Genomic DNA, 18,213 nt, shown 5'->3' with positions numbered 1-18,213 from the left:
TTGGAATAGCTTTGGTGTATGTTTATGAGGGTCTAGTACTAGATTGGTGGATGAAAGAATAGGGAAGAGAGGATAGTTTCAAAAAACATTGATGTGTGGCACGATCACAATTTGATGACAAGTTGGATAGAGAACATAAGGAAAGAAGAAAGAGTCAAAAATAACCCCAAAATAAAGAATGTTGAGGCTATATTGCTAGAGGAGTTGCTGTGCTGCATATGGTAGTCTCAAGGGTTGAAGGATTACTGGGACCCAGGTATTAATGTCATAGAAAATTTAAGGGCATAACCTAGAATAGAGAGTAGCAAAACCTAGAATAGAGAGTAGCAACATAGTTGGTGTTTGGGTGGCCCAGGTGAATTGAATAGAATGGTAATAGGAAAGATCATTGAGGGCTGGATGGTCTAGAAGTGTCATTTGGAAGTAGATGCTTCTCTATTGTTCTGGCTCTGTGGATTGGGCAAGTGGGGAAAAAAAAAGTAGGCACTTGTCCAGAGTCTCCTTTTTAATAAAAGGAAGAGGTAGAATGAATATTATTTGAAAATTTCCAGGATGTCTGGTACCAAGTCAACAATAGAACACAGATAACCAATAGTTCAGGGCATAGAGTGCTGGTATGATAAATGAAGGATCATGAGTTCAAGTCTTTAGGCAGCTAGGTGGTGGAGTGGTTAGAACGAGGGGATTTGATATCAAGAAAGACTGAGATTAATTATGGACTCAGACACTTTCTAGTTCTGTAACTCTAGAAAAATATTTTAACCTCCCTCAGGCTTGATCTCTTCAGTCTTAAAGACGCTAGCCTCCATGATCTCCAAGTGTCCTTCTAGGTCTAAATCTGTGATTCTGAAATTCTTTCAGTGGGACTAGATGGGTGGAACTCTAATTACAACTCAGAGAAGGCCTTTCCTAGTCTGCTCAGTTGCTAGTGCTTTCCACTCAGAGGCTACTTTCTCTATTCAGTATTCATTTTGTATGTACTGTATAATGTCTCCCTTATTAGAATGTAAGCTTCTTGAAGAGAGCAGGAGAATTTTTGCTTTTTCTTTTCATTTCCAGGTTTAGCATAGTGCCTAAAATCTAGTCAGTGGTTAATGGATACTTGTCGGTTCTCACCTTACAAAACACTTTATATTCACTATCAAATTTGATCCTCATAGCAGGGCAGCTAGGTGGCTGAATGGATACAAAGCCAATCCTGCCTATGGGATGTCCTAGATTCAAATCTGGCCTCAGGCTCTTCCTAGCTGTGTGACTCTAGGCAAGTCACTTAACCTCAGTTACCTAGCCCTCATAGCTCTTCTGCCTAGAAACCAATACTTAGTAACAGTTCTAAGACAGAAAGAAGGTAAAGGTTTGAAAAATAATCCTATGAGAAAGATGGGAGAAAAGACTGAGCCATAGTGATAAATTGATTTGCCCCAGGTCACGTGGTTCATAATAGAGTCAGAGCTGAGTCTCAAATTCTAGTCTAGGGTAATTTCAACTATTTCATGTCTATGATTTCAAAGTCAATTAAATTAAGTTCTTTAATTACAAAGTCAATAAAATTTTGAAAACTAAGAAGAAATACAAATATTGAGGTAAATTTAAAGGAGAAAATTCCAATATTTAGTTACAAGAGAGGTCTAGTAATATGAGGATGAATTCTGAGCTCAGGGTCAAAGATTAGAAAGTAATTCTTTAACATGGAATCACAAGACCATAGATTTAGAATCAGAAAGGACCTTGGAGGCCATTTCATCGAAACTCTTCATTTTACAGATGGGACTGGGGGACAGAGAGATTAAATGGCTTTCTCAGAGTCACAAAGCTAATAAGTGTCTGAGAGGATACTTGAACCCAGATTTTTCTAACCTCAAGTCCAATGTTCTGTCCATCAAATCATACTTCCTCTTAATCACAGAAATTCAGAGGCTTCTAGTTAATTCATATCAATACAAAGTAGTCCTCTACAATTCCACATTAATGATAGCTAGCATATACAATGCTTTAATTAGGTTTTCACAGTGTTTTACATATGTTGTCTCATTTGATCATCACAGCAATCCTGTTAGGTAGGTGCTATCATTATTCTAATTTTACAGCTGAAGAAACAGACTGGGAGAAGTCAAGTGACTTGCCCAGGTTACACTGCTAATAAATGTCTGAGGAAGGATTTGAACTTGGTTCTCCTTGACTCCAAGCCCAACATTCTATCCACGACACTACCTAGCATTCTCATAACAACTCTGACAAGTAGACATTTTTTAAATATCCTGATCATGCCCTTTATTTCTCTAAGTAACCTATCCTACTTTGGTGAGGTCTTAAGTTTTTGAAAACTTTTTCTTATATGATGCCAAAAATCTGCTTCTCTGCAACTTGCATCAACTGCTCCAAGTCCCTCAGGACCAGTGGGATATCTCTTCCACACAACAGCTTACTTCAGTGGCTTAAAGGCAGCTATCATGTTACCTCTAAGCTTTCTCATCGTGACTAAACATCGTAGGATCATGAGTCTTTAATTTCATCGGATCCCATGCCATGGTCTTGCAGGCAGCCCCTCATTGTCTTAGTTATCCTCCTCTGAACCCTGTCCAACTTGTTTATTATGTCCTTCTTAAAATGTGGTATCTGGATTGATCATGACACTCCAGATGTGGTCTTATCATAGCGTAATTCAATAGGATTATCACCTCTTGCATCCTGAATACTATGCTTTTCTTATTGTGGCCAAGACTCAGATGTTTTGGCTATTATATTGCATTGTTTATTCATATTGATCTTTTAGTCTACTAAAATTCCCAAGCACTGTTGTTTAGCCACACTTCCCTCACTTTGTACTTAGGAAGTTGATTTCTTGAGCCCAAGGTTAAAACTTTCCATTTGTTCCTATTACATATCATCTTATTCTATTCAGTTCATCCTTCTAGCCCAGTGATGTCGAGCTCATTATAGAAATAGGGGGCACTAAACTATACATAAAGATCCTTACAGGCTGCATATTGGCTTGGCTTATTTTTGTATGTAATGTTATTTATGCCTTATTGTATTTTTATTTATTTTTCTAAGTAGTTCCAAGTTTTTTATATATATATATATATAGTTCCAAGTTATGTATATATATGTATATATATACACACACATTTTTTTAATCCTTACCTTCTATCTTAAAATGGATACTAAGTATCCAAGGTAAAAGAGGTAAAAGAGTGATAAAGGGTTAGGCAAAGGGAGGTAAGTGACTTGCCCAGGATCACACATCTAGAAAGTGTCTAAGGTCAAATCTGAACTCAGAACCTCTTGTTTCCAGGTCTGACTCTCTAACCTAGCTGCCCCTTCTCAGTTACAATTAAACTTAATTCAGCCACACTTGGGTGCATTTCAGGCAGCTGGAAGCCTATGAGTGGCATATTTGACATTCCTACTCCAGCCTCTTGAGGTTTGCTTGGATCTCTAATCCTGCCATCATTGTGTGAACTATCTCTTCCAGCTTTGAGTCACATAAATGTAATATCATCAAGCCACATTATAAGAGGGGAAATTGTGAGACTGGCCACAAATTAATAATTTTATTAAATCAAAAGTAGTAGAGTGAAAAAATGGAAAAATAGGAGACATATAGGTTACTTTCCTTATCGCTCCATTTAGCTTACTATTCTGTGGCTACCATGAGGATCCCTTAGTCACTCTCCCAGGGAAGTCGAGCCATCATGGAAAAGAAGGGAGAAAAATCCACTCTTGCCTTAGTTTATCAAGCTGTTTCTCCACCCACTAACTCTCACATATTATGTCTCAGAAGTCAACTGTGGCTTTCTATTTTGCCTGGGCCACCCAGTGAGGCAGTCCAGGGGACAGTCCAGGGGGTGGTGCAGGGAATATGGCCCTGCCCCCTTTCTGGTGATCTCTTGACTCTATTGTTGCCTTTTTCTGACTGCCATTCTATCATCCCAACCCAATCCACAAAATGATTTCCTTCACACAATCTTCACCTCTGCTCAAGTTCAGGCTCACTGCAGGCAGTTGACAATAGATGATGGTACCTGCACGACTCGAGAAAGGAGGAGGGTAAATTTCCTTTGCACATCTTGTCTGCAAAGATGGTAAATACTTTCCTACATCTAGGTAACTATTATTTATTACACTGGCCTGATCTACTTAATAGACTAGTAAACCAGTTTTTTAATTTATTAATTTTTCAAGGTAAGGAGATAGGGCCTGACTGACCAACAACAATCTAATGTCACATTCTATATTGTCTCTTTGTTTTGATTTATTTATTTTTAGGAACTCTCAGCTCGATTTATTTCTATACAAGTCAGTAAAGACCAGTTCATTATCACCTTCAAGACTGTTGAGGAAATATGGAAGTTCTCTACATATCTGAATCTAGGTAAGGCATACATTGACTAGAAAACAATTTACATTTCTAGAAGACTTTTTAGTTTACAAAGAACTTTCTCTACAACAACCCTCCAATGCATATAATGCAGAGATTATCATAGACTTTCTTTGTGTTCAGGATATATCCCTCTATATTTTGTATTCTGTTTTATGGGCAAGGAAACTGAGGTTTAGGGTGTACAAAATTGATGACAAGTATTCAAAAGTGACACAAAGGCCCTAGAAATGGATAAGTAATTTTTGAATATAGGGGGAGGAGGGTAGAGATCAAGGCTAGCTTAATGAAGGAGTTGGCATCTAAGCTGGGCCTTGAGGAATAAGCAGGATCAATAGAGAGAGATGGATGGAGTTGGGGAAAAGACAGGTCATTCTGGGCTTGGAGATGGTCAAAGGCACAGAGATGTCAGTCTCCAAGGTGAGAAAGAAAATGGAGACTGTGTAAAGACAGCGGCAAATGGTCTAGTTTGGTACAATGGAATTTGAATCAGGAGACCCAAGGTCAAATCAGGTATTTCCTGGTCTTGTGTGTGCAAAAATCCCTCCTTGTTCTTATTTCTTTTCTCCGTAAATTCCATTATTCCCTAGGAGAGGCAGTATAGAGCCTTGAAAAGGATTCTGGGCTTCAAGCTAGGAGAAACCTGTGTTTAAATCCTACCTAAGTGCATTGAGTTTAGAATGAGAAGATCTGGGTTTATTTAAGTAGGCTCCTTATTCCCTGTGTGGTTCTGAGAAAACTAGTGCATCTTCCTGGGCCTCAGTTTCTTGGAGGAAGTCTGAAGTAGCACCAGAAGTCATAGAATGTGGGATTATCTCTGACTTACTCTCTTTGTATGACCTTGAACAATTCTCTGAACTCTTAGTTTGAGTTTCTTCATTTATAAAGTGAAAGGATTAGCTTAGAAGGGGTCTGAGTTCCTTTCTAGCTCTAGGTCTATGAGCCTATGATCGTCATCTGTGAAATAAGAGAGGCTAGAGTAGGAGCAGAGATGTCAAACAGGCAGCACACAGCATTCCCCAGTGGGACCTGAGCCAGGTTATAATGTAATTGGGAAGTATTTAGCAAAATAAACAAAACTATGAAAACATAGATAATAATAATAATAATAATAATTCAGTAGAACCTCATTTCACTTAAACTCAACAAATGCAAATTCAAATATGTGTGATTGGCAGTCAAAAAATAAAGAAAGAAAAATACAGAAAATACATTTTTTAAGTTACCTGCTAAATCTGTGTCATTTTCTCTAGTGGCTTAAACCTCAAAACAGTTCACTAAATTACACTCATTCTGTCTCTGAGAAAAATTAGTGTGAGGCATGATATTGTTTTGTGGAGAACATTCATTCCTGCATCAGTCTTTGTCAAGAATTCTTATTTATAAGAAGTTGTGTCTGTGTCAGAGCAGAGCTTCTCTTTGTTTCATTAACACTATTTAGTTATTAACAATAGCCCCAAAGTACAAGAGTAGTGTTGTTGACAGCTCTGATAAGCATAAGAAATGTCATCAGGTGCCTAGATATATTTGTCTAAAAATGATTTATTAAATAATGAGATTTGCTATCATGCATGATTTTCAATTTATGGAAAGGGTCTTGAAACATATTGGTCGCATAAAACAAGGTATGACAAAACATAAATAATAATAATAATAATGAAATAAAACAGAGATCATGTGACCTTTTAAAGTAAGGCAACATGAAGCCTATGGGGATCCTTATGTATGGGTCGGTGCCTCTTGTTTCTGTTTGCATTTGACACTGTAAACCTAGATAAGCTCTAAGGTCCCTCCAAGCTCTAATTCTTATGAAACACTAACTTTACAAAAATAGGAAAATCGGTGGCAGTGTATCAAAGTGGAAACAAGGCAGAACTTGGAATCAGCTGAAACCTGGGTTCAAATTCTCTCTTCGAACATTTAAAAATTGTGAATTGGGCAACTTCACTTAACTTTTTTGGCAGTTCTTTGATGAATGGAGATAGTAATATTTGTTCTCCCTCCTTTATGAGTTGTTGTGAGGAAAGACCTTTGAAAACCTTAAAGGAGTCTATGATAGCAATTGCTAATATTTATAAATCACATTAAGATTTACAAAGTGTGGGGGCATCTGGGTGGCTCAGTGGATTGAGAGCCAGGCCAGCAGACAGGAGGTCCTGGGTTCAAATATGGCCCCAGGCACTTCTTAGTTGTCTGACCCTGGGCAAGTCTCTTAACTCCCACTGCCCAGCCCTTACTGCTCTTCTGCCTTGGAACCAATACACAGGGTGGAAGGTTAGGGTTTAAAAACAAAACAAAACAAAACATTTACAAAGTGTTTTACACAGATTATGTAGGAAGAAGGTGCTATTGGTATTCTCATTTTACAGATGAGGAAACTGAAGGTTAAAAAAGTGAAATTACTTGCATAGGATCATTTTAAATTAGGCATTATTAATTAGGCATTAATAGGTAATTGAGGCAGGATTTCAACTCAGCCTTTTCTGATTCCAAGTCCCACCTAGCTACCTTAAAATAAAATGTGGGTTATTGTCATTTAGCCTTACTGTGCCTTAGTCTCCCAATCCATAAAATAGAGATTGTGATATTTATAATGAGTACCCCACAGAATTGCTCTGAGGAACAAATTATCTCATCTTTGTAAGACTCTTTTTAAACTGGAGAGTGTTATATAATTGTCAGCCTTTAGTATTAAAATAAGAGGTTGGAGTAGATAAAGTAGAAAGGAAGTAGCTGGAGTCAGGGAGGCTGGTTAGTTACTCCCAGTGTAAAATTCTTTGTCTCTTATGGTGCTAAATCATTTCTAGAATTCTCTGTCCCACCCACTATTGTCCATCATTCCAAACTCCATGTGAGGTGGGTAAAAGTTGGGACAGAAAGAAACTCCAGGTTAAAAAGAAACCTCAAAGGGGTTTGGTTAAGGCCCAGACTGGGTTGGCATCTGATTCCATGGGTTGGACTCTCCACAGGCCTCGTGTCTCTCTGCCTAGAGCAACTCCTCTTTGACCACAACTACTGGCTTAACTTCAGATTAGTGGAGGACACTAAAATCCAAGTCATTGTCAATTATGAACATCTGGAGGCCATCTACCAAAGTCTCTTGATACAGGAAGGTAAGTCACCAGTCCTGATGTTGATGGCCAACCTTTGTCTCCTGGAAAAGGCAGTAGGGCATAAAGCAGTGGTTCCCAAACTTTTTTGGCCTACCACCCCCTTTCCAGAAAAAATATTACTTATCCCCCTGGAAATTAATTTTTTTTTAATTTTAATAGCAATTAATAGGAAAGATAAATGCACCTGCGGCCATCACCACCTCCCTGGATTGCTGCAGCACCTACCAGGGGGTGTTAGTGCCCACTTTGGGAATCACTGGCATAAAGGAAAGCATGCTAGATTGGGAGTTAGAGGACCTAGGATTGATATCTTGGCTTTTGTCCTCTCTGCTCTGGGCCTTTATTTCCTCTTGTGTAAAATGAAGGACTTGGATTGGGTTATTTCTGAGGTCTCTTCTAGGTCTAAAGACTATGTTCTTAAAAGAGGATTTTGTAAATATTTCATTTGGCACATAATAGTTGCTTAATAAATGTTTATTGATTGACTGATTTTCATCATGAGCATCTATCTGTAAATCCTGGTAATTGTTCCTTGACTTTGGACTTTGTCTTTAGCTCTGTTCTGTTTGTTATTTATACCAATTATCTCTGTGCTGGCATAAATGCATATTTATCAGATTTGTCTATGGCACATACTTGAGAGAAATAGCTAACAAGTTCATGTTGGTATTTGTGTTAGTATTCAAAAAATATCTCTAAATACTGGAACCAAATGGCAAATCTAACAACATAAATGTAAAAGATATATATACATATATATAGTGTAAAAGTATAAAAAATATATATATACATGTAGCTCTAAAATATTAATTGTATGAAGTATTCTAATCAGTAAAGTGAAGAGATTATATTAAATTATTTTCTGGAGCCATGATCCTATTATCCTAAATTCAGAATAGGGAAATATAAAATATCAACTATAACATGTATAGGCTAGGAGAGGCTTAGCCAGGTACTACCTTATTTGAGAAAGACCTGGGAATCTTAGTGGTCTACAAGCTCAGCACTATGATATGAACAATTAATTCAATCTTAACTTGAAATAAAACAAGAGGGTGATAGGTACCCCTGTACCCATCTCCTCTCCCTCACATATACCTCAGTTCTTTCTTCTTATCGGGAGACATCTAGAATATTCGATTTAGTTTTGTTTAGTTCTATGTCATTTTAGTTATCACATTTTGAAAATGGCGTTAAAAGCAAAGGTTTTTTTAGGAGAAAGATAATATGGATAATGAAAGAACTTGTCATGTCATAGAGAGAATCATTTGAAAGAGTTAGGAATGTTTAACCTGGAGAAGAGAAGAGGAACATGTTTTCTAATATCTTCAGGTATTTGCCAGTCTATAAGAAGTAAGAAGATTAGACATTTTGTTTTGCTCTGGGAGGTAAAACCAGGAGCAGTGGGTAGAATTTACAAGGACAATGATGTTGGCTTAATATAAGAACCTGCAAACAGGGAGAGTTCAAAGAACTAATGAGTGCTCCATCATACCACCACAGGTATTCAAACTGTAGCTGGATAGCACCTTCTGAGAGATGCTATGGAAGGGATGCCTGCATCAGAGAAGGGGTGGGACTAGATGATCTTTAAAGACCTTTTAAGCCACAAGATTCTGTGTTTAACTTTCCCCATCCCTTTTAGTGCTAATGCCTTTCCTCTGCTGATGAACACCTATTTATCTTGTATATAATGTGCTTGTATATATTTCTTGGTGTGTTGTCTCCAGTATTAGATTATGAGCTCCTTGAGTGCAGAGGCTGTTTCTTTATGTCTGCCAGAGCTTAGCATAATAAGTGCTTAATAAATGTTGACTTATCTTATCTCATTGTCTGTAGGTCATTTCTGCAGAACTGTGCATACTGTTTTTCGTTCAGGAGAGAAAGAAGGTGGAGAGTACTTGAAACTCTCCAAGAATGAGTTGATTTATGTCAAGAACAATAAAGAAGAAACGGAATGTGAAGCCACCTCCTTGTTGACTGGTCTTCGGGGCTTGGTGCCTGTCACAGCTATAGAACCATTGTCCATCCCCTTCCACCAGTGAGTAATGAGATATTAGTTTGAGTGGAGCCCTCTGGACTGCCAACATATTATGAGTGGCCTCTGTCTGAAATGAACATCCAGGAAGTAGAGTCCTAAGAGCACATGGACATTGGGAGAGATTTTTCTAGGTTGGCTGAAAAAAATCAGATTTGTTTTTGAAAATTCCATATTTAAATTCTGTCTTCTGGTTCCTGAGAGAAAATATGAGCCCTTCCTTGATCAGGAGTTATAGTTTGCTAGGAAGCTAAGAGAGTTGTTGTCTATATTTGAAGTCTCCTTCATGTCTAACAGTCTTCCAAAGTAATCCTCTACAGCAAGGGTTGGCAACATATGGCTCTCGAGCCATATCTGGCTCCACCTCCCAACTGGCCAGTCCGGGCAGAGCCCCAGGATGTGCAGCAGGGGGCCCCTAAGCCCCCAGCCTCATATTCCAGTGCCTTCTGCCTCCATCCTCCTCCTTCCACAGGTGTTTATGGCTCTCACGGCCAAAAAGGTTGCCCACCGTTGTAGACTGTAGAGCCTACAGCAAAGACAGAATAATGATAGTTCACATTTCTACAAAACACTTAGTATCATAGGATTCAGAGCTAGAAGGTCATTTTGAACAATTTCACATTATACAGATTAGGAAACTGAGACCTAGAAAAATGGCATGACTTGTTTATATATTACCCAGCTATGAAGAGGTTAGAGTCAGAGTTAGAGCTTAGCTTTTCTAATATCAAACTCAATATCTTTTCCAGGTTGTCTCTGTACAACAGTAAGTGCTTTTTCTTCATGACAACTCTGTCGTCATTAATTTTACAGATGAGGAAACTGAGGCTCTTGAGATAAAAGACTGAACTGAAAGCTAGAAACAACCTCAGATGTCATCAAGTTCAATTTCTTCCTTTTAGAGATGAGGCAACTGAGGCCCTCAGAAGATAAATGACTAGTCCAAGGACACATATGTACCAGTAGAATTTGAGCCCATGTCCTTTGCTTCTAAATTTAGCAAACCATATGACCTTGGACTTGATGCCTAATAATCTTTCCATTATTCTACAGAGCCTCTTTAAGCTTTTAAACAAGAGGCTTGTCCTTAGCTCTGTGAGTCACACTAGACTCACTCTCTGCTATCTTCCTACCAATAATGGTAGGGATTTAAGGGTTTCCAATTCAACAACTCAATCAAGTGCAATCCAGCAAACATTTATTAAGTATCTATTGCGTTTGGGGCCCTTTGTTCAGCAGTTGTAGGGAAGGGAAATAAAAAGATAAATATGTTCCATTCTCTACCTCCAAAGAGTTCACAAAAGAGAGACAAATATACTCATAGCTATAATTCATAACATAACTTAAGCATATCAAAGATCATAGAATATTTAGATGAAAGGAACATCTAAGTGACCATCTAGTCCAGTAGCATTCAAAATTCTTGATTATGCATGCCTATCAGCATTTTCTTCTTCCTGATGAAAATGCTGGTGGGCCTGGTGGTAGGCTGGGGATTGTCTCAAAGGCACTCACACAATTGTTCCATTGCATGTACAGATTGGTTAGATTGTAGCTGCTTGGAGAGACCAATTTGTGTCTCAGAAAGAGGAAGGCTGGGAGCTTATGTAGCAGTGGGAAAGGACAAATTGGACAGGGGGGGTGAGTTTTGTATTGTGATGGGTGAAAGGTAGATGTGATTATGTTGAATACAAGCATCATCATTAGCTAGCAATTGTGGAAAGGACAAGATAGAACCTCTCTTCTCATCTTCCCATCCTTTGGTTGGTCATACAGTCCTTTGAATAGTGTTATGTTTGGAGACAACTTCCCTAATACATCTCATTCCCCCTTTAGAGAGGAAGAAACAAGTCCTGTGAGGGGAAATATCTGGCCAAAACCACAAAGGTTGTAAATAATGGAACCACATATTTTCCTTTGACTAAATCCAATGCTCTTCTACTCCATCATAGCTACAAATGAGAGGCTCAAAGTCATGGGAAATCAAAGGAAAGAAAACATTTTTGAATGAGGGGAAAGGGTGGATATCAGGGAAGCCATCTTGGTATAATGGAAAGAGTCCTGGATTGAGTAATGTGTGTGCTAATCCCAACTCTGTCACTGACTATTTGTGATCTTAAGCAAATTACTTTTGTCTAAATTTTATTTTCATTACACATAAAATAAAGCATTTCAACTAGATTATTTCTAAGGTCCCATCTAACTTGAAATCCTGTGACTAAGTTAGATTCACAGAATGTTAGGAGGAAAGTGACTTGCTCCAAGTCAAAGGGCTGATAAATATTGGAACTAAAACCTGAATCCAAGTCAAGGAGTTTGTAAGGGAAGACTCACATATACAGAATGAACGGCCAATCATTCAACTGGTGGGGAAAGTGTAGTGTGTGGTAGGAAGTATCACAACATAAAGCTGAAATGTTAGGATAGAATTAGACTGAAATGGGCTTTGACTGCCAGGATGAGAGGTTTAATTTTTATTCTGGAGAAAATGGGAAATCTTATGATTTTAGAGCAAGGAAGTAACAATGATCAGATCTATGGTCTAGGAAGATTAATCTAGAAGCACACATTGGGCATAAGGAGGAGGGTGTTGCAAAGAATGGAAACCAATTAAAAGACCATCTTAGTACTCCAGATTAAAGGATAATGAAGATCTGAACTAGGGTGATGAGTATTGAAAGAAGGGCTTTGAATACAAGAGAAATTGAAGTATAATAGGGTTGAGAGAGAATGAGATATCAAAGATGATTGAGATTTCAAGCCTCTATGAAAACAAAAATGGTGATAGTATGATTTTTTTTTGAGACATGGTCTCCTTATTTCTCTCAGACCAAAACTGTCAGACTATTAACAGGTCTGATCAAACTATTGATGAGTATGAACTCACTGCAACACAGACTGGTTCATGCCTCTATGTGCATCTTGATGGCCTTATCTTAGGGCCTCATCAATTTAGTTCTGGACCTAGTATGGATACCAGATCAGCTTTAGCTCTTCTGCACTAGGGCTCTCAACTGAAGGAATCCAAATGCCTCAGTCTCCCCTGATAGGGATTCCAGATGTGCACCACCACCTCAGGTGTAGGATATTTAGAACTTTATGTAAGATCGAATTGTTGACATAAAGGGTTTCTCATATCCTGACCTCCATTGATAATGATGATGATAATAATTATGATAGCAACAACTCTCATTTCTAGGGTGTTTTAAAGTTTAGGAAGCCCTTCCCTTGAAACCACTCAGAAAAGAAGGGAGGAAAAGCATCATCATCACCATTTTGTAGGTGAAAAAATGAAACTTGAGGCAAAATGATTTGTAGGTTTTCATGCAGAGAAGAAGTATTGGAACCAGATTCTAATTTAGATCTCTGATTCCTCTTAAAATATTCTTTCCCCCATGTCATGTTTCTTGAATCCATTTTAACACAACATTCCAACCAAAGTGACCATGTCTTTTGGAAGTCCAGGACTTCCTTTGATGCCTTATGATGTGATAGAGGAGACCCCAAATTCTTGAATAAGAATAATAGCTGACATTTATATTGTACTTTAATATTTTTGATGTGCTTTAAATATATTATCTCATTTGATTTTTACAAGAAACCTATGAGGTGGATGCTATTGTTATCCCTATTTTACAGATGAGAAATCTGAGGCTCAGAAAGATTCAATGACTTTTCCAGGGTCACATAGCTATTAAGTCTCTAAAACTGGCTTCGAACTTAGTATTCCTGACTCCAAGTTCAATAGCTATGCTGCTCTGTCTTTCCTTGAAAGCATGGATGCTGTATTCTTCCAGGTTCTACCAAGCTAGGAAAGGCTGGGGTATGTGCCAAAACTAGACTGAGAACTGCGTATCACCAAGCTGGCTACAAGTGATAAGTTTTTCATTCACAACAACTTTTGAAGGTTGTCTCTCAAGTCAAAAAGGGGTTATAATATTAATTGGTAGAAGGAGAATCTGCATATAAAAAACTTCATAGACCTTTCAAATATGTACAAAACAAAAGTAGAGCTATCTAGATCAGTTTAAATCCTAGCTCTGCCACTTCCTGTTTCTTTATCTCTAAAAGAAAGGGTTTGGATTAGATCCCCACAGTGCTCAGCACATAGTAAGCACTTTACAATTGTGAATATTGGCTCGATCAATGAATATCAAGACTATAATCAAGGTATTGTCATCCTGACTAGGCCTTATTAAGCCTGTACCATCTCATAGATATTGAGGACTGTTGCATAATTTCTAGCCAAGGTACGCAAATGATAAGCAAAGTCTCCAAATCATAGAGAAATAGGTTTATTGTAAGAGGGCCAGTCCCACAATAAAGCCGGACTTCTGGTCAAGACCAAAAGACCCCCAAGCACTGTGAGAGACCTTCCTATATACCCCAAAGAGTTAGGCTACTTTTATACCAGTACAAAATAATCCAAGACAGTGATAAAAATAGAAAGATGTGGATTGGTTGAAGTAATCAGGGAAGTAATCTTATAAAATATAATACTTGGAGTGATTGGATATTAATTTTTAATCTTATATCAGGAAATACTTCTCATTGGTAGAAGAAATCACTTGATAAACAAGGGGGAAGTGGGGGAGCCCAAACCCTACTTTCTAAGCCTGATGATGTCAAGGATAATATATACTGAGATGACTAGGGTAAGGAGAAGGGGCCAGGCTTAAAGTGGGGCAAAAGCCTGATGATGTATAAGGGGTGTATACAAAAGTGAAAGGGTGTCACCAGGTTTCTAACTGAGGCAAAAGCCTCTATGCTAATGAAGGCCAAGTCACAAGTTCAAGACAATGATTGCTGAAAGTGTGTGATATAGCAAGTCATAGGCTAAAGCTAAAACGGAGGTCCATGCAAACAATGATTAACTATATTCAAGCAGTTATCTTACTTTAAAACTTATACTAAAATAATCACAAAAGGCCTACTAAGATCATCACTTGTGCTAACATTATTTAACTATCTTAGAACTGCAATTGTGATTATCTAAAAACTACTGCTAACATTAAAATCTAATCCTCATATAAGGGAGTAGAGGATTTTTCACACACAGGATGATACCCCAAAGTCAAGAACTCTTAGGGCACTGCCTTCATGATTGGCTTGGATAGCAAGAATGTACTAGAAGCTCTTTAATGATTCAACTGACCAGGGATCTGCTCAACTGAAAAATAAACTTGGTTGATCTTGGGTTTCTTATTCATTGTGCTTCCTGGAATCTCATTGTCTTATTGGTTTTAGAAGACCAGGTTTTTGACTTCATCATTTCTCCATTGGCAGATGGTTCCTAAAAAACTATCCGGGTACTTGTGGCATCTCTAGGAAGAACGATTGGACAAGCTCCTATCAGATTGGTATGTTGGAGCTGATAAAAATGACTATTGAGCCTTCTGCAGGGCACTGATCTGCAGGAGGCACTGATATGTTTATTGAATGATTAATTAGATGAAAGTAAAACATAAATCATCTAGTCCAAATGCTTTATTTTAGAGATAAAAAAATGGTGCTCAGAGAAGTAATTTGCCAAGGTTTATATTTCTTTTAAAATATTCATTTAGGGGATAGCTGGGTGGCTCAGTGGATTGAGAGCCAGACCTAGAGATGGGAGGTCCTAGGTTCAAATCTGGCCTCAGATACTTCCTAGCTATGTGACCCTGGCTAGCCCTTACCACTTTTCTGCCTTGGAAACAATACAGAGTTTTGATTCCAAGATGGAAGGTAAAGGTTTTGAAAAACAAACAAATAAATAAATAATAAAATATTCATTAACATAGTATTTCAGGATTAGAAAGGAACTTAGAACACATTTTAAGGAATGTCAGCACTGGAAAGAATCTTAGAAACCATTTAGTCCAACCATGTTATTTAGTACATGAGGAAAGTGGGACAAAGACAGAAGGGATGCCATGTTCAAAATCACATTCCTGTAAAGATTTTCATAGACTCAGAGGTAGAAAGTGGGAGAACCCTTAGAGCCAATCTTATTCAACTGTCTCATTTTGTAGGTGGGAAAGCTGAGGTCCAGAGAGGATATCTCCCTCATTCAAGGTCACAAAGTAACAGTGCTAGGTTTTCCAGGTCTCACTGTCTTCTCTTTGAGATCTTTGTGTACTTTTCCTCTCATTTGAACATATCAGCTTCTTCCCAAGTGTCTTTATCATGTTCTCACTTTACTAGGTGGGAGGAAGCAATAACACAAAAAGTCAAGAACTAAAATATTGAGTTCTTGTTTAGAACTCTGAAGTTAACTGATTATCTGTTATTATCAAGCAAAGAGATATTGAAACTAAAATAGTGGGGGATGCAGATGAAAATAAGTATATTAAAGTATCTATTCCTATTCTGCTTTATGAGATTACAAGAGCTTTCCCTTTGCCATGTAGGGAATTCTAAATATTATTATCTCAATTTTATAGATGAGGAAACTGAAGTGATTTACCTCAGTGAAAAGAACCAGGGCCTTAATTCTAGGTCCAAAAATTCTTTCCATTTCACTATGCTGACTAGCAGACATGTGCTTGTCTTGTTGTGTGTGTGTGTGTGTGTGTGTGTGTGTGTGTGTGTGTGTGTGTGTGTGTGTGTGTTCCTGAGCTAATGGTTAGCTTCTTAATCTCATTACAGATTGTTCGCCATCATGATAAGCAGAATACTGGTAATTGACAGGGACTACCTGGTCCCTGCTGCCCTGGAAGTCTGGAATGGTAGAGTAGAAAGGGACCTTTGAACACAGAATTTAGAATATGAGGACTGAGAGGCGACTTAGAGATTTCAATCACTTTTTAGGGATATCATAAAGAGGGCTCATTCTTCAGGTAGGAATAGATGGTGTTCAAATATCCTTTTCAGTTATAGTCTCCTATGATTCTATATGACCCTGGGCAAATCACTTAACTTTGTCTCAGTTTCCTCATCTGTAAAACGAACTGGAGATGGAAATGGCAAACTGTTTCAATATCTTTGCCAAGAAAACCCCATATGGGATCATGAAGAGTCAAATATGACTGAAATGACTCAACAACATGAGACTGTGATCCATGATCCATTTGAAGCCTTTAATTTTGCAGTTGAAAAGTCCAAAGAGGAAAACTAGGCTTACAAGGACATAGAATCAACTTATTCTACCCCACTCTTAGGCAGCTCTATCTGCAAAGAAGTGTTATCAGAACAAAAAGTTTCTTACCTTCATGCATCTTTCTCACCTGTTGTTCCCGGTTTTGCCTTCTAAAGCTAAACAAGTTCAATCCCTCTAGCACATGAGAGTCCTTCAATATTTGAAGGCAGCAATTATGTCCCTCTGAGTTTTCTCTTTATCAAGTCTAACACCTAAACTGTGGGTATTTGGCCAGAACACATACAATAAAAGAAGGAAGGTAGGTAAAATGGTGGCTACCTAGATGATTTAGAAAGTGGAAAGAATAATCCATTTATATTAGAATAACAAGGTTTGAATCTTGGCTCTTTCTGCTCGATACCTGTGTGCCCTTAGGTATATTGCTTTTGCCTCTCTGGGAAGATAGATAGATAGATAGATAGATAGATAGATAGATAGATAGATAATGAAAGAGTGGGACTAGATAATATTTAATAAATGTCCTTTTTAACCCCATGGTCCTGTGACCCAGGAAGCTTTTCTTGACCATTCTAATCCGATCAATATTTTTTCCTCAGAATTTTAATTCAGAACTTTGTCATATACTTATGTAATATTGTGTTCTTGTGATTTATCTGGGACTCTTCTAACCCTAGTACACTCAATAAAGGCAAGAACTGTATTTTATTTTACTTAAAGCATTGCATTCCTCCAGAATCTAGCATGGTGTTCAATACACATTAACTGGTGCTTAATAAATGTCTGATGTTGTACTTGCATTTTTATTCTAGGGTCCTTAAACTCAACCAAGATTATGTTCACTATTCCTTAAAGTGAAATTTTCAACTCATAACATTCTTCAGCTTGGAATTCTGTTAAGAAGATTTCTCTAAAGGGGTGAATATTTTTAATATAGGAATATCTAAGTTTAGATTCTGTAAGAAACTGACAGGAAAATTAATTAAAGTAATAAGAAAAAATCTTGAATGAGAATATCTGAAGCTATATGAGTTGCAGAGGGTCGTAGGGGAGAGAGAGGAGGGGTCAAGGGAATCATGGCTATCACTAAGCAAAAGAATTTCAAAATTGAATGAGACCCTAGGGATAAGTCAACTGAATACCACTTCCCAAACTTTCCCTTCATTTTACAGATAAGGAAGAATGAGTTGCCCAATCTCATAGGCAGCAAGTAGCAGAGTTGGTATTTGTACCCATCAAAACATTATATTGTCATGCAGAGATCTCTGAGATCAGCTGCTCAAATATCTTATCAATGACATGAGTCTTTTCTTTTAAACCCTTACCTTCTGTCTTAGAATCAATACTGTGTATTGGTTCTAAGGAGAAGAGCAATAAGGACTAGGCAATGGGAGTTAAGTGACTTGCCCAGGGTCACACAGCTAGAAAGTATCTGGGGCCAAATTTAAACGTAAGACTTCCTATCTCTATGTCTAGTTCTCAAATCCCTGAGCCACTGAGCTGCCTCTGCATGGGTCTTAAAAGACATCTTTGGGGAGGCCAGTTTAAAGTTTGTGAGAAGAAGCTCTGAAAGGGCAAAGATATTACCCACAATCTGATTTTCCTT

The 18,213-nt window shown here is 37.9% G+C and overlaps 1 protein-coding gene across 1 annotated transcript in view; it reads left to right on the top strand.

Moving 5' to 3' along the window:
• The window catches only part of SH3TC2 (SH3 domain and tetratricopeptide repeats 2), a 74,065-nt gene that overhangs the window by 9,957 nt on the left and 45,895 nt on the right, over positions 1-18,213 (top strand). The window contains exons 4-7 of the mRNA XM_044664439.1: positions 4,270-4,375; positions 7,351-7,494; positions 9,334-9,535; positions 14,819-14,892. Of these exons, the coding sequence (XP_044520374.1) occupies positions 4,270-4,375; positions 7,351-7,494; positions 9,334-9,535; positions 14,819-14,892 (526 nt within the window). The remainder of the gene's footprint in view (positions 1-4,269; positions 4,376-7,350; positions 7,495-9,333; positions 9,536-14,818; positions 14,893-18,213) is intronic.

This window comes from Gracilinanus agilis, chromosome 2, assembly GCF_016433145.1.
Source record: "Gracilinanus agilis isolate LMUSP501 chromosome 2, AgileGrace, whole genome shotgun sequence".
Taxonomy (NCBI): Eukaryota; Metazoa; Chordata; class Mammalia; order Didelphimorphia; family Didelphidae; genus Gracilinanus; species Gracilinanus agilis.
Note: the sequence above shows the minus strand (reverse complement) of the source record. Positions and strands in the feature narration are given on the sequence as shown.